Source organism: Bos indicus, chromosome 6 (assembly GCF_029378745.1).
Source record: "Bos indicus isolate NIAB-ARS_2022 breed Sahiwal x Tharparkar chromosome 6, NIAB-ARS_B.indTharparkar_mat_pri_1.0, whole genome shotgun sequence".
Classification (NCBI taxonomy): domain Eukaryota; kingdom Metazoa; phylum Chordata; class Mammalia; order Artiodactyla; family Bovidae; genus Bos; species Bos indicus.
In genome coordinates this window covers 13,223,842-13,239,391 of record NC_091765.1, presented here as the reverse complement: position 1 = coordinate 13,239,391, position 15,550 = coordinate 13,223,842, and the positions used below count along the sequence as shown (strand labels likewise).

Sequence of the window (15,550 nt, the reverse complement as noted above, 5' to 3'; positions counted from 1 at the left end):
AAACTCTGTGCCAGGTTTAACAGTAGCAGGACACGGTGCAACTGGAATGAACCGTGTGGGACCTTTTAAGAATCTGTTCTCCTGCCTTACTTCCTTCCCTTGGAGATCCTGCTGTTCTTTCCCTCTCTCACTTCAATTTTACCCTTTACCCCTGAATGCATATCCAATTCAGGTTGTCCTACTAGGGGAGTTTTTTCATTTCATTTTTTAAAAAAGAGATTGCTGATTAATTCTGATGTGGACTCCTTCCCCTGCTTCCAATCTTGCTAAATTCAATGTCAGAAGGAGAAGAGCCATGTTTTGAAAGTTTTCTGTCAAGATGAGTTGATTGAAAAGTTAAACGTGATAAATATACAAAGAGAAGACTTCATCTCATGGATACTTTCTTTAAATCATCTGGAAATTATACTCTCATTACTTGTCATTTCAGAACCAAATAATTTTATTACTATATATAATTTAAAGGATCAACTACACTGAACCTGCTTAACCAACTGAGTTTGGCATGTACATGATAGAGCAGTCTAGAACTCACTGTGGAATTCGTTTCTAATTTTGACACATTTAGACATTGTAAGTGTAGAGGCCTAGAGGAAATCATTTTTCTCCTTAACTGCTGACTTATTATCAAAGGCTGAGATATTTTTATTCTAAAAAATACCAAATAACAGTTGATGAGAAACTGAGGTCTAAAGAAAGTGAAATAAAATTATAAAACAGGGCCCATATAGTTTGCTTTTGTCTTGATTATAGAAGTGGAGTGTTGTTTCTAGAATCACCAGGTAGTTCATAACTCATAATGTTCAATTCAGGGTTAAATAAGTTAATGCAATTAAAAGCTTAGAGCCAAGCCTAACACATGAGTATAAATTTGAATAAGTTTTAGTTATTATTTAAATGGTTTGCTGCTGACTTTTAATGTTTAAATTGCTTTAAACCATGATATTAGAATAAGTAGCTCAAGTAATTTTCTGTCTTTGAGTGTCATGGTAAGTCAGATGTCTTTCTTTAACACAAGTCAAATACTAAAATAATTTATCATTTCTTATAAAATTAAATTAACCAAAGAAATGAGACCATGTGAAAATGACATTTAAGTTAAGAGAGTTAAAACTGAGAAGTAAAATAGCAGTTCTTTGAATTATTGACAGGATGGCTACTAAGGGACCAGGTTCCCATCTGCTTTTTTTGGTTTCATTAGAATTCTAAAGAATAAAAATGAGGCTTCCCAGGTGGCTAAGTGGTAAAGAATCCACCTACCAATGCTGTAGACAGGGGTTCAACTCCTGGGTTGGGAAGATCTCCTGAAACAGAAAATGGCAACCTACTCCAGTATTCTTGTCTGGGAAATCCCCTGGACAGAGAAACCTGGTGGGGTACAGTCCATGGGGCTGCAAAGAGGTAAACACGTCTGAGTGCCTAAGCACACACACGCTCGCACACACACAGACAGCAGGGCATTAAACACGTGTGTGTGTGTGTATGTGTGTGTCTAAGCACACAGAATTCAAAACACTTTTTAAAATAATAATTTCTGTTTAAATTAATAATTTTCCCAGCCCAGGTAAACATTATAGGTTAGACCCCAAACATTCAAAACTGGTTTGCACATGCTGTGCTGTGGGCTTTAAAGATGGAGAAAGGGGCCACCAGCCAAGGAATGCAGGTGGCCTCTAGACGCTAGAAAAAGCAAAGAAACTGTTCTACCCTAGAAGCTCTGGAAGGAAAACAGTGCTGCCGACACCATGATTTTAGCCCAGTGAAATTCGATTTGGACATCTGACTTCTAGAATGCCATTTGCTTGTGGTCCATTTCATGAAAGAAAAAATACTCAGTTCAGCTTATCATCCTTCAACCAAATCTCTGTGATAGAAAACAGAAGGAAAGACTTAGGAATATGTGTGAATTTATTACTTTTTGCATCTAACCTACACTTGCATAGTACTTCATAGATTTCAAACAGAAACATACATTATTTTATATTCTCTTTTAAGTAGCTATCTGAAGTAAGCAGAGTGGAAATGTCCCCATTTCATACTAGTGAAGAAACTCAATTATATTGTCAGTAATGGAGAGACAGGACTGGGTTCCCTAATGTGTGTGTTGTCTACTATACCACAACCCTTCTTAGAACTCAAAATGTAGATGTCATTTAACTGTGATTCTGCCAGTATTTTCAAAATAAAGAAATCTTGTTTGTGCCAATGTCATTCATTTTATTTACATCACAACACTCATCTAAAATGAAAATTATTTTTGAAATTTTATGAAATTTGTGAAATTTTATTTCATGAATTCAAATAGACATATCAGAAAAACCATTTTTCTTTTAGAATGATCTTTGTATCAGCTTTTTAACTTACTTATTGGTCTGAAACAACATTTTGTTTCCCCAAGATGCTCTCATGTTTTGGGTCTTCAAGCTTTTCTTCTAATGTAGAGCAGTGTGTGTGTACACATACACACACAAACACAGGTGCACACTGCATGCACACCCAGTGCAGATGTGTGCACATGTGTTCAGTTCAGTCACTCAGTCATGTCTGACTTTTTGCGACCCCATGGACTGCAGCACGCCAGGCTTCCCTGTCCATCACCAGCTCCCAGAGCTTACTCAAACTCATGTCCATCGAGTTGGTGATGCCATCCAACCATCTCATCGTCTGTTGTCGCCTTCTCCTCCCTCCTTCAATCTTTCCCAGCATCAGGGTCTTTTCCAATGAGTCAGTTCTTCACATCAGGTGGCCAAGTATTGGAGTTTCAGTTTCAGCATCAGTCCTTCCAATGAATATTCAGAGCTGATTTCCTTGAGGATGAGCTGGTTGGATCTCCTTGCAGTCCAAGGGACTCTCAAGAGTCTTCTCTAACACCACAGTTCAAAAGCATCAATTCTTCGGTGCTCAGTTTTCTTTATAGTCCAACTCTCTCATCCATACATGACTATTGGAAAAACTGTAGCCTTGACTAGACGGACCTTTGTGGACAAAGTAATGTCTCTGCTTTTTAATATGCTGTCTAGGTTGGTCATAACTTTCCTTTCAAGGAGTAAGCTGCAGTCACCATCTGCAGTGATTTTGGAGCCCAAAGAAATAAAGTCTGCCACCATTTTCACTGTTTCTCCATCTATTTGCCATGACGTGATGGGACCAGATGCCATGATCTTAGTTTCCTGAATGTTGAGCTTTAATCCAACTTTTTCACTCTCCTCTTTCATCAAGAGGCTCTTTAGTTCTTCTTCACTTTCTGCCACAAGGGTGGTGTCATCTGCATATCTGAGGTTATTGATATTTCTCCCAGAAGTCTTGATTCCAGCTTGTGCTTCTTCCAGCCCAGCATTTCGCATGATGTACTCTGCATATAAGTTAAATAAGCAGGGTAACAATATATAGCCTTGACATACTCCTTTCCCAATTTGGAACCAGTCTATTGTTCATGTCCTGTTCTAACTGTTGCTTCTTGACCTGCATACAGATTTCTCAGGAGGCAGGTAAGGTGGTCTGGTATTCTCATCTCTTTAAGAATTTTCCACATGTGTACATGTGTATGTGTATGTAAAGCTTCACCAAAAAAACCCCAAATAATATCAACACTTGCCATCCACAATGTACTCTGTTTTTCTTTGTTCTACTTCATGTTTTGAAATACATTGATTGGCAATCCATTGAATAGATTTTAGATGTACTTGTGCATGATAACCTACCGTTTGAAACACTAGTGTAGAGCTACATTGTTTTAACTTTTTTAAAAGCCTGAGTTTGGAAATCAGATCTAAGTTTGAGTTTTTTCTCTTCCTCTTCTTAACGGTAAGGATCTTTGAGGCAAGTCACTTGGAATCTTAGGGTTTTAGTATCTTCATCTGTAAAATATTATGTGATATAATATATGTAAAGTGTAGAATATAATAATGATATTTATGTCATAAGCTTATCTTTCATTCATTAAGTATTTATTTCTCAGCTCTGATAATATTTTCATTCTACTTGGTCTTGGTAAGATTTTGAAGGACTTTTGCAACTCTTTCTTCTCTCAGGTAACTCACCGTCATGTTTAGTGTCTTTCTCTATCTTTGGGGATTGTACAATAGAAACATTTGATAGGGCTGGAAAGAGGAGAAGGACCAGTGGCCATAAAGGGAGCTACCAGCTAGGGGTGCTAGGTAGGCCTTCCACTATGGTTGAAATGGAGAATAAGAAACAGGCTTTATAAAGTAGTATCTTCAAAGCATTCGTATTCTCACTTTTCCCTATAAATTATCAATGAGTCACTAAATTTCAAGCCCCATTGTAAATATTTTTAAGTTAAAGACTCAGTAAATCCTCATTAAATATTCGTTTGGGAATTAAAAAGAAAGTCTTTAGGATTTGAGAATAACTCACTAACAAAACAAGATTCCTCTTGGATTATCCATAGGTTTATTTACATATTAAATCAGAAATCTTTGGACATCAAAGACCCAGTGTTGTTCATTCGCTCAGTTGTGTCCAACTCTTTGTGACCCCATGGACTGCAGCACGCCAGGCTTCCCTATCCTTCACCATCTCCTAGAGCTCAAACTTATGTCCATTGAGTCAGTGATGCCATCTTGTCTCTCTGTCATTCCCTTCTCCTCCTGCCTTCGGTCTTTCCCATCGTCAGGGTCTTTTCAGATGGTCAGCTCTTCACAACAGGTGACCGAAGTATTAGAGCATCAGTCCTTCTAATGAATATTCAGGATTGATTTCCTCTAGGATTGACTGGTTTGATCTCCTTGCAGTCCAAGGGACTCTCAAGAGCCTTCTCCAGCATCACGGCTCAAAAGCATCTATTCTTCGACACAGTAAAATCAGTTAAACTGGACAAAGATGACACATGCTTTACTTTTCCCTGTTTTCATGAAAACTGAATACATTCTTAATTGTGTCACACGGTGAGTACTCTTAGTTTAGAGCAGCCACCGTGAAAGAGATGGGAAAGGTGCAGGTAGATTCTGGATGAGTTTACCGAGTGGGAAGTGGATTAGGAATATGTAAACAGTCATTTTCATTTTGAGTTTGATTTTTTCTTCCCATTATAGGTGATTCCTTTTATCAGTGTTATTTATGCTAATGGCAGAGTAAAATTCTAAATGGTGGTGTTTTATTTACTAAGTTGTGTCTGACTCTTTGTGACCCCTTGGACTCTAACCCACCAAACTCCTCTGTCCATGGGACCTTCCAGGCAAGAATACTGGAGTGGGTTGCTGTTACCTTCTCAAGAGGATATTCCTGACCCAAGCATCTCCTGCTTGGCAGGTGGATTCTTTACCACTGAGCCACTTGGGAAGCTTGAAACAGTAAATAGCATTTCACAATTATTTGTATCTCTATATGTGGGCATTTAGTTCCTTTTGAAAAGAGCTCCTGGTTTAGTGTCTGACACAGGAATCCCATTAAGAGTGGGGTTGGGATGGAGGTTAGGGACCAAGTTTTGCTTTCTCCTTTTATTTGCCTTTTGATGTATCCATTTACCCTCCATCTTTTTCTTTTAATATTTTTTAAGAACTCATATTTATTTGCAGTTGCCTCCTTTCAGATATTTAAATTTTAATGTTATTAAGGAAGGTATATAAGTTATACTTTTCAAACAGATTGAAGAACCTTTAACTCTACATGTAAGATTTGCAAAGTAGAATAGACAAAGATTTGAAAAAGTCATGGACAAGTATATGCTAGTGCAGAAGCAATTTTCAGTAGTTTAATAATAAATATTTCAGGGCTGTTTGGGGCTGGAAACTATGCCATGGGTCCTCCCTTAGCACCTAGCACCTAGAGCTGATCACTTGGTTGGAACTTAGCAAACACTTGTTGATTAACTGCTAAGTTTGTATTAATTACAGATTTGTCCTAAGATGCAAAACAGTTTAATGGATTTCAATGCTTTTAACATTCAGTTATATTTAGCTGTTCTTGAATCTGTTCTCAACTTTTAGAAATAGGTTAATCTATGCATATTCTATATGTGTCAGAAGTGTAAACAATGGTCAGTGGCTCTATAAAATTTTTATTGACTGTTTTACCTGGGTTTTCATCCACTAGTTTTATATGATCATGGAAAAGCAGTCAATGGGCAAAATATCTCATAAAATCAGTAAGAGAAATGGGGAATAGAGCTTATTGTAAAATTTAATTGTAAATAAAATAGTACAATATTACTTTATATAGGCACTTAATAAAAGTGCTAATCAAAACAGGTAACTCTGTCCTTCGATTAATGTACACATGGTTGTTTCAAAGTAGTGGTAAGATCTTATTTTTTAACTATGTGGAATATTTAGTCATTCTGATGATATTATATAGAAATAGCATTATTCCAAAAGTTGTGTAGATCCAGGTGATATCTTGCTTGGGATTCACAGGTGTATAAGCCCAATCAGTATTTTGCTCTCAGTAAGCCAGCTCAATGAATATTTTTTGATTGTTTCAAAAGACTCAAGTTCATATTTTTTTGCTTATTCCTTTTTTTCAAGTTCATATTCTTTTATCAACATTAGCTTACATAAAGCCAATATCAAAGAGTTATCAACAGTAGCCTGTTTTGGTTGGTCCGTATTCAGGATGCCGCCACAGGAAAGACATCAGCTGGCGGGTCAGCCTCACAATCCCTGGGTCCAGAAGGAGCCCTGGCCGTGGGCCCTGGTTCCAACAGCCAGGCGAGGGCAGCAAGGAATGTTTGAAAGAGATGGAGGCAGAGATGGCCCTGTTTTAGCAGGCAGTTCTGGGGTTCTGACAACCAGAATCCCAAGTATACCCTGCTTCACCCACAGTCCCCAGAGGAGAAGCAATGCAGGTCCCAGCAGTTCCAGTGACCTGCCCAATGATCACACCCCACACATACTAGCAGGCTCAACAGACTCTCCAGTTCCGGGTAGCCGTTGTAGCCACAGTGGTTCCTCCCATGGCGAATGACCCTCCTTTTGTGGACTCAGGGACATTTTGCCACGGTTATTGGAGTCACCTGGACAGTCCAGTGGCTTGAGAAGCCCTGTCTCTGCCACCAGCAGCTGTGGCCCCCTCGAGGGCTCCTCTCCTGCATCCAGCCCTAATCCCCTGCATGCTACAGTGAGCACCATCTACTCTTTCCTCTGCAGCAGGTGGCCCTCCCCTCATGGCCTTGCAGCTCCATCATTAGGCCCATGTGGGCCTCCTTTTCTGCCTGGGCCATCCCTGAACTACTTCTAACACTGCTTCCAATGGCTTGGAACCCTGGGCCCCTTCTCTGGGTTCCACACTGCTCTGAGACCTCTCTCAGAAGAGCCAGCAGCGCCTCAGGAGGTGGGCATTGGTTTGGGATTAATCCTGAAAGAGAAGAAAGGGGCAGTGATGATATTTACCTCTTTGCCTCTCTGAATCAAAACCATTGGAAATTAGTCTCTGTGAAATTAACAGCTTCAAGCTAATGCAAAAAGAGAGAAAATGAGAGGATCAGAGTCTGTCTGTCCTCTGGGTTTTATACTTGCTTAGATCAGCAACGGTGTGCCTCATCATCACTCCACTTCTGAGCCTTGTTGCTTTCTCCTTTCAGAATGGACTCAACGCGCTTCACCTGGCTGCCAAGGAAGGCCACGTGGGGCTAGTTCAGGAGCTGCTGGGAAGAGGGTCTGCTGTGGACTCTGCCACCAAGGTAATGTTTGTGCTGGTCATATTTATCCCATGGTAAAGAGGAAACAATTTAAAACTTCTTTACCTTGGCTGTGTATTTCAGAGGTTTGCAGGAACACCAAGATTCTTCACAATGCAGAACTGAAATTGAAACCCCTGTTCATTAAATCTTGCAGAGTTTGAATTGTTTCCTTTAGGGACTTAACAGAGACTAAAGAATTCTGTATCTTTAGTTTTCAATATTTTATCTTTTATTTTCTTGTTTGATTCACATAGAGACTAGATTACTATAATCCTCTATAGACAAAAGTACCTATTTTCCCAAGGCTAATTCATTTTTTAAAATAAATTGATGTAGTAAACTGCTTGATGGAAATGAACAAGTAATTTTCATGCTTTCAGTAAGTTGTTATAACTTTTAATATATTCATTTAACTTGATAAGAGAATATACAGATACTTTATACTCTAATGGAAAAGAGATTTTTGATCATAGGTTGAATTATTAGGGTAAAACTAGATTTTTGTCACTATAAGGTGAGTTTGTAAAGAAATTGGGCTCATTTTTAAAGGAGTTTATAAGATGCTCGGTACACTAGTACCTGTTACTTGTTGATGCTGTTTTTGGTAAATATATTTGAACTTTGGGGGATCATTTCAGAAACAAGTATTTTATAAAATATCGTCAGTGGTGACAAATCTTTATCTTTAGAAGGTGAAAATTTAATTTGGAAAAAAAAAACAACCCATAGCCAATCAGAGTCAAGCCTGTTGACTAGGGCTGAATTATGACAATTTGATTGTGTGTGATGCAGAGAGAGGTTGCAGGCACCCCAACCCCCAGCTGGGTCATTAGCCTAGTCAGGAATAGACAAAAAGAGTGCTGGAGTAAATTAGAAATATGACCATTTAACCTGAATTTCCAATACCTCATGCATAATTGCCAAAATGTGGACTGACACTACTCCCACTGTATACAGCCATTCCATTGGAAATACAGCCATTCCACTGGAAATAAAAAAACACAACCAAGTGAAAAACTCTTTGGCAATTCCAAAGAAGTTAAAATATAAGTTCACCATATGCAAGAAATTGCTTACTTTTAAGTCTAAAGAGAGAATAAACATCTTTAACATTTCTCTTGACAACGTCAAATAAATGTTAAATATTTAAAGAATGTAAATTTTAACCTATATCAAATTATTTGGTTCCCCTGAGTTGTCTATATTAATGTATTCATTAAAGCAACTGCTTTTTCTAGCTTAACTGTTTATTATCATTTGTTTCCTTTTCTTTAAACTCGATGTTTTAAAATACAGGTTCATTTTTAATCACCGGTTACAACAGTTGTAGAGGTTTAGATCCAGAAACGAGTCTCACTGAAACTCCTCATTTGAAGGGAAGGCAACTGAGCCTCCAATATAGTATGTGAGTGGTAAAGGTCCACAGTGAATTAGTGGCGAAAAAAGAACCAGTTTCCAAAATTTATGACCGTTTCCCCCCAAAATTTATGACTTTGAATGTACAGATTTTTTTAAAATGATTTTATTTATTTACTTTTGACTACGCTGGGCCTGCATTGCCGTGTGGGTTTTTCTCTAGTTGCGATGTGTGGGCTCCTCATTGTGGTGGCTTCTCTTGATGTGGAGCATAGGCTCCAGAGCGCACAGGGCTTAGTAGTTGTGCCCCTGGACTCTAGAGCACAGGTTCAGTAGTTGTGGCCCTTGGGCATAGTTACGCCATGCATGTGGGATCTTCCTGGCTGCTGCTGCTGCTGCTAAGTCGCTTCAGTCGTGTCCGACTCTGTGCGACCCCATAGACGGCAGCCCACCAGGCTCCCCCGCCCCTGGGATTCTCCAGGCAAGAACACTGGAGTGGGTTGCCATTTCCTTCTCCAATGCATGAAAGTGAAAAGTGAAAGTGAAGTCGCTCAGTCATGTCCGACCCTCAGCGACCCCATGGACTGCAGCCTTCCAGGCTCCCCTGTCCATGGGATTTTCCAGACGAGTACTGGAGTGGGGTGCCATTGCCTTCTCCGGATCTTCCTGGATCAGGGATCAAATCTGTGTCTGCTGCATTGTCAGGTGGATACTTGACCACTGAGCCACCAGGGAAGCCCCAGATTTGTTTGTTTTTTATTTTTTATAATTGTTTTAATGATGTCATAGGCCTTTTTTAATGTCTTAGCCTTTATTTTCTTTTCATGATGGTTTTAAATTATTTTTCATTTTTGTTTAGTGCTCTTAATGGTAACTTTTTGATGTAGCTAATGGTTGAAATTGTTGGTAATATCGTGTAGTACATGTAAAATTTATTATTTTATTCCCCAAATATTTTGAACACCTATGTGCTCTGGTGACTCAAAATCCAACTGTGAATTGTCATTTTCTTCACCACTTAAAATTCCTAGGTTTCTCTACATAGAGAAATGAATTCAGATAAACTCTTTTTTTTTAGTTAACTTTATCTTAGGGTAGGACTTTTTTTGTTGTTGATTAAATAACATGAATGGTAATATTGTCACTCACACACACGTATGCACATACGTCCCACATTATTTACTTCAGTAAGATCTCAGTCTTTCCATGTTCCTCACAGTAAACCAAGATTGTACAGAATAGAGAAGGAAAACATTGTATAGAATGGCCAATGTTTGATGGTAAAAATTATTTTTTCCTGAGGTGGGCTGCTATCTTAACAGAATGACAAGTTTTAACCACTTGAAATAATCAGCAAAATTGAAAATATCTGTACCTTTTGATTTCTACAAGGTTTAGAAGCCTCTTAACATTTTCTATTTTGTTTCAAAATAGAAAGGAAATACTGCTCTTCACATTGCATCTTTGGCTGGACAAGCAGAAGTTGTCAAAGTTCTCGTCAAGGAAGGAGCCAATATTAATGCACAGTCTCAGGTATTACATTCTGATTTTCTATAATGTAAAGAAATTTAAATTAACCTTGTGAAATTGATTTAATATGTTTAGCCAGCTATTGGGTACATAAATTTACTATAAACACTCTGTGATTTATTTCAGCCAAGTTATTTTACTAACTCATACCATTTCTGATTTTCGTTTTGTATCATCATCTTCCTCTTTTTTTCTAGCTTTTTTCTCTTTTCTTTTTATTTTGTATGACATTGTTATGTTAATTTCTACTATACAGGAAAGTGATTCAGTTTTACATATATATGTATACATTCTTTCTCACATTCTTTTCCATAGTTTATCATAGTATGTGAATATAGACCCCTATGCTATATAATGGGACCTCGTTGTTTATCCATCTAGAGATATAATAGTTTGCATCTGCTAATTCTGGACTCCCAATCCATCCTTCCCCCTCCTTAGCAACCACGAGTCTGTTCTCTGTCTGTGAGTCTTTATTTGTTTTGTAGATACGTTCATTTGTGTCATATTTTAGATCCTACATATAATTGATACCATATGGTATTTGTCTTTCTCTTTCTGACTTATTTCACTTAGTACATCATCTTCCTGTTAATATAACTGAAAATTTGACAAAATTTGACAAGTTCACAGTCTATCATTGTCTTTAAGTGCATTAAAAAATGATATAGTGTTTTTCCTTGAAAGTAACATCTGTGAAAGATGAATTATTCATGCAAGTTATGTCACTCTATAAAGTATTTTCTTTCCTTAAATTAAAAAAAATTATCAAAAATTAATAGTCCAGTGGAGAATCTGTTTTAAAGTGGGAGTCATACTCCTTTGGGTAGTTTCATGTCAAATTCGGGCTTTACAGATCTCCTTAGGGAAATAGAAAAATTCAAGACCCACAGCCTTATGGTGCATGTTATACTAATTATATGGTATAGAGAATGATAATCTTAAAATGAAACTAATTACAATTTTGAAATAATAAAGCACCATACTACAAACTTGATCCCTGTTTTTTGTAGTTGAAAGGTCGAGAAATATTGGTTTGCCCAAAGCTTTATTCTGTTTCTATTATAATTTATGCAGAAATTGAGGTGCATATCTTTGAAATTAAATCCATTTGTTCTGTTTTTAAAGTTTTTAGCCTTTCTAGTAACATAGACCACACCAGGGTGCTATTGGCAAAATAAACCAGTTCCTCTCTGTCTATTCCTTGGGTTAATCTCTCCAGCTTGCCTTTGAAGACCTTTGTACAGGAATATATATTACCTATAGTGTTCATTCATTCATCACATAGACATGGCTCTGCTTGGATAAATGACACAAGTTCTGGACCTTAAAACACTAGTGGGTGGAACTTAAAATCAGCCCTATTTTCTTTGACCTTAATTGTAGGGAAGAATCTGTTGAAATTACAACAGACAAAACATTATCAATTTTTATCTCTACTTCACAGTGTTTTGAATAATCACTTTTCCCTTTATAATCCACGTTTTAAGTGTGCATCAACATTTTAACACTTATTGAGAATATGCCATATTCTAAAATCTTTGTTAAATGAAATTCTTTAAAAAATCGGTGTCATTGTAAAGAACTCTAGTATATTCTATAAAGTATAATGGCATCTTGGGCTTAGAGACATAGGACACTACAAAATTGACTGCTCCAAAGTAAGGGATAAAAACGTCTTTTCATTCATGTTGATGTTTCATTGAAACCAACACAGTACTGTAAAGCAATTATCCTTCATTTAAAAATAAATATTTGGCAAAACTAATACAATTTTGTAAAGTTAAAAAAAATTAAAAAAATAAAACCAACAACAAAAAAAAAGTTAAAAAAATTTTTTTTAAAAGACAGACAAACTTTTCTTCATAGCTAGAGAGTATCTTTTTGCTTTAGAGCAGAGTTTCACAAACTTTAGCCTGCATCACTTGCATGACTTGTTAAAACACCTGTTTCTGGGCCACACCTCAGAGCTTCTGATTTAGTTCAGATGAGGGACTTGAGAATTTTCATTTCTTACTGATTCTCAGCTAATGCTGATGTTGCTAATATAGGGACCGCACTTTGAGAACCTCTGCTTTGGAGAGAATGTAAGAGAAAACTGAGTGTAAGGATATTGCAGTAAGATTGTCTAAATACAGATTCACCTGCATATGATACATCAGTAGTCTGTGACCTTAAAAAAAGCATGGAAACAGAAGCCATCCTTTGCCCATAGGAGGTTGCTTTTGATGGAAAGTTAACATATATGTTGGTACTGGATATCTATCAAAAGAACTTGCCTACTTTCCTCAAAATGGTCAATTAAGCATAGTAATTTCATATAAGCTGACAGGTATCAAATGCTGTAAGGTAAAAACTTGTTAAAAGTTATATCAGTTATTTTACTGTCTATTAGATATTATATGCTTTGGAGACTTTTCAAAGAAAACAAACCATTTAATCAGTGATTTGCTTTCAGTGTCAATGAGGCTGTTCTTTATAGTCGCACCATGCCAGATTATAACAGATCTTAAAGGAAAATTTATATTATCTTTGAGATTAAAATAATTTTTATTTGTCTGTATTCAGTTAACTCGATTTAGGTTTATATTGTAGGGAATACTGACAGATAGCTTCACCCTAATTTCTATATTTTCATATATTTTTGTGAGAAAGTTTTAGAGTAAGAAAAATTCATAATTAAAATTTAGTTTTTCTGAATGCCTAAATCATTTGATAAGATCTATAACACTATTCGCTATATTAAATTTAGGTAGCCATCACTACCAATTAACAAAAATTATTATAACTTAGAATATTTTATAATTTATAATTGAACTTAAAATGCTGTGATTTATATAAAACAAATTGATTATTTTGCCATGTGTGTGAGCAAATTCCAAAGGCGTCATTTTAAGGATTGTTGAAGGGGAATGCGAGCCCTTCTCCACATATGACTCTTGTTGGTGGTGGCTTGTTAAGGTACAGATTTCTTGTGTGACAACAGTGAATGTCAGGTGAATCAGTAGGAACTGTGCTTGTGATAGTTGGACACTTACTCCCTTTTGAGAACCAAAAAAAGAGCTTAGGAATCCCAGATGTATAACGTAAATCCTGAATTTTGTACTCAAATTATGTCTTCTACTTCTTTGTAAGAACCTAATGCATGGCGAATGCAGAATCGTCTGTCACTATAGCATCATGGGTTACTGCACTGTAGTTTGGCTTTGACAAACTTCTGAGTTATTTGGAAATGGAGCACTAAGGTTTTTGTTGAATTGAGAAAGGAGGAAACTCTGAAAAGCCCCAAGGAACCATCACTGAGTCAACATTTAGAGACTCCTAGGTTATGGAGATGTATGCCTCTATGGAGTCCTATGCATTCTCTACATAAACAGTGAGATCCGTGGGAGGCTTACCTTCAAATGGCACCGTGCCACGTTTGGTAGGTAGTGTCCTTCATTCAAGAAGAATTCCAGAACTCCAGCAGGAGCAACTTAAGTGTTTTAAATAGAACTATGTGATGGATACAAAAACAGTCAACAAATGGTTCTTTGTTCAGCAGTGGTAGCAGTGTGGTCTCTACTGAGTCAGTTCTTGGTGTGATTTTAAGCCTCACCTTGACCACATAGTTCCATGGCTTGGTTCTTTGGTCTCCTGTATTTAGTGGTGTGAAGATCTCATCAAGACCTCAGTTCTACCTTCACTACAGACCCCAGAGAATAATTTTTTTCTTCTGGCTAAAATCCTATTAAGGTCGAAATAAGCTGATTCTCCTGAAGCAGAATCCATGCAAAAGGTTTAATGTGAAAAAATTTTAACTAGTATTTGTTGTATAAATATACAACAATATATAAATGCTGTATCTTTGGAGAATGTTCAAAATATGAACATGTGCAATTTCTGCAAAGATATGTGGCCTGAGAAATCTCCCCTATTTAATTTCCTCTATCAACATGTGTTAACAGAGAAACATTTCTCTATCAACTCTTGTTCCTCAATAAGTGTATGTTTTTAGATCTTTATTATAGTCTCTCTATATAAAATTATTAAAATAAGAATGCTGCTGCTGCTTCTAAGTCACTTCAATCGTGTCTGACGCTGTGCGACCCCATAGAGGGCAACCCACCAGGCTCCCCTGTCCCTGGGATTCTCCAGGCAAAAACACTGGAGTGGGTTGCCATTTCCTTCTCCAATGCATGAAAGTGAAAAGTGAAAGTGAAGTCGCTCAGTCGTGTCCGACTCTAGCGACCTCATGGACTGCAGCCTACCAGGTTCCTCAGTCCATGGGATTTTCCAGGCAAGAATACTGGAGTGGAGTGCCATTGCCTTCTCCGAATGACTGCTCTAATAATAGAACAAAGTGACTTAAAATGTGTATTTGGTTTTTGATTTTACAAAGAAAACTAGCTTATCTTATTTATATTTTACCACAGCTTTAAAAAAAGCAAACTGAGTTCTAGAATAGGTGATACCTCCATACAACTGAGGGATATTATGGAGCAATGGGGAGAGAACTTGTGGTCAGCTGCAGCTCTCTAACTTTTACCTTCATTCAGTGGAGCCCATAGTGTTTGAGTTCCCTGGCAGTCATAGAGAAAGGAAAATGTGATTTCATTAGAAGAATATCCAGGGAGCTGAGTGTGGCTTGGAAGACATTCCAGATGCCAAAGAACTGCAGCCCAATTGTAATACCTTGCATTTAGATGCTTAATTGTAAAAAGTCTTTTCATGTGTTATTTAATTTCATTTTTTTATAATTATGTGAATCAACAATGATTATCCTTATTTTGGATATGGGGAAAATTGAGGCACAAATAGGAAAACCAAGGTCTCATCCTCAATTAGTGATGGAGCTACAGACGCACAGCCGTATGGTATGGCCCCCTTCCTTCCACAAATCTTTAGGATACTTCACTGTTTCTCATTGAGCTGTCACTACACCTTCCGTCTCCTCTAAGGAGGTCCAAGACCTACTTACCTCCCACCAGAGCCAGGTCTATGGCTTAATGCCATCCATTCTCTCCTGGTCTGGTCACTCAGATG

At 37.3% G+C, this 15,550-nt stretch overlaps 1 protein-coding gene across 18 annotated transcripts in view; it reads left to right on the top strand.

The window, feature by feature from the left end:
• Window positions 1–15,550, top strand: part of ANK2 (ankyrin 2) — a 286,106-nt gene that overhangs the window by 85,327 nt on the left and 185,229 nt on the right. For all 18 annotated transcript variants that reach the window (XM_070790805.1, XM_070790806.1, XM_070790804.1 and 15 more), the window contains exons 3-4: window positions 7,541–7,639; window positions 10,430–10,528. In XM_070790805.1, the coding sequence (XP_070646906.1) occupies window positions 7,541–7,639; window positions 10,430–10,528 (198 nt within the window). The remainder of the gene's footprint in view (window positions 1–7,540; window positions 7,640–10,429; window positions 10,529–15,550) is intronic.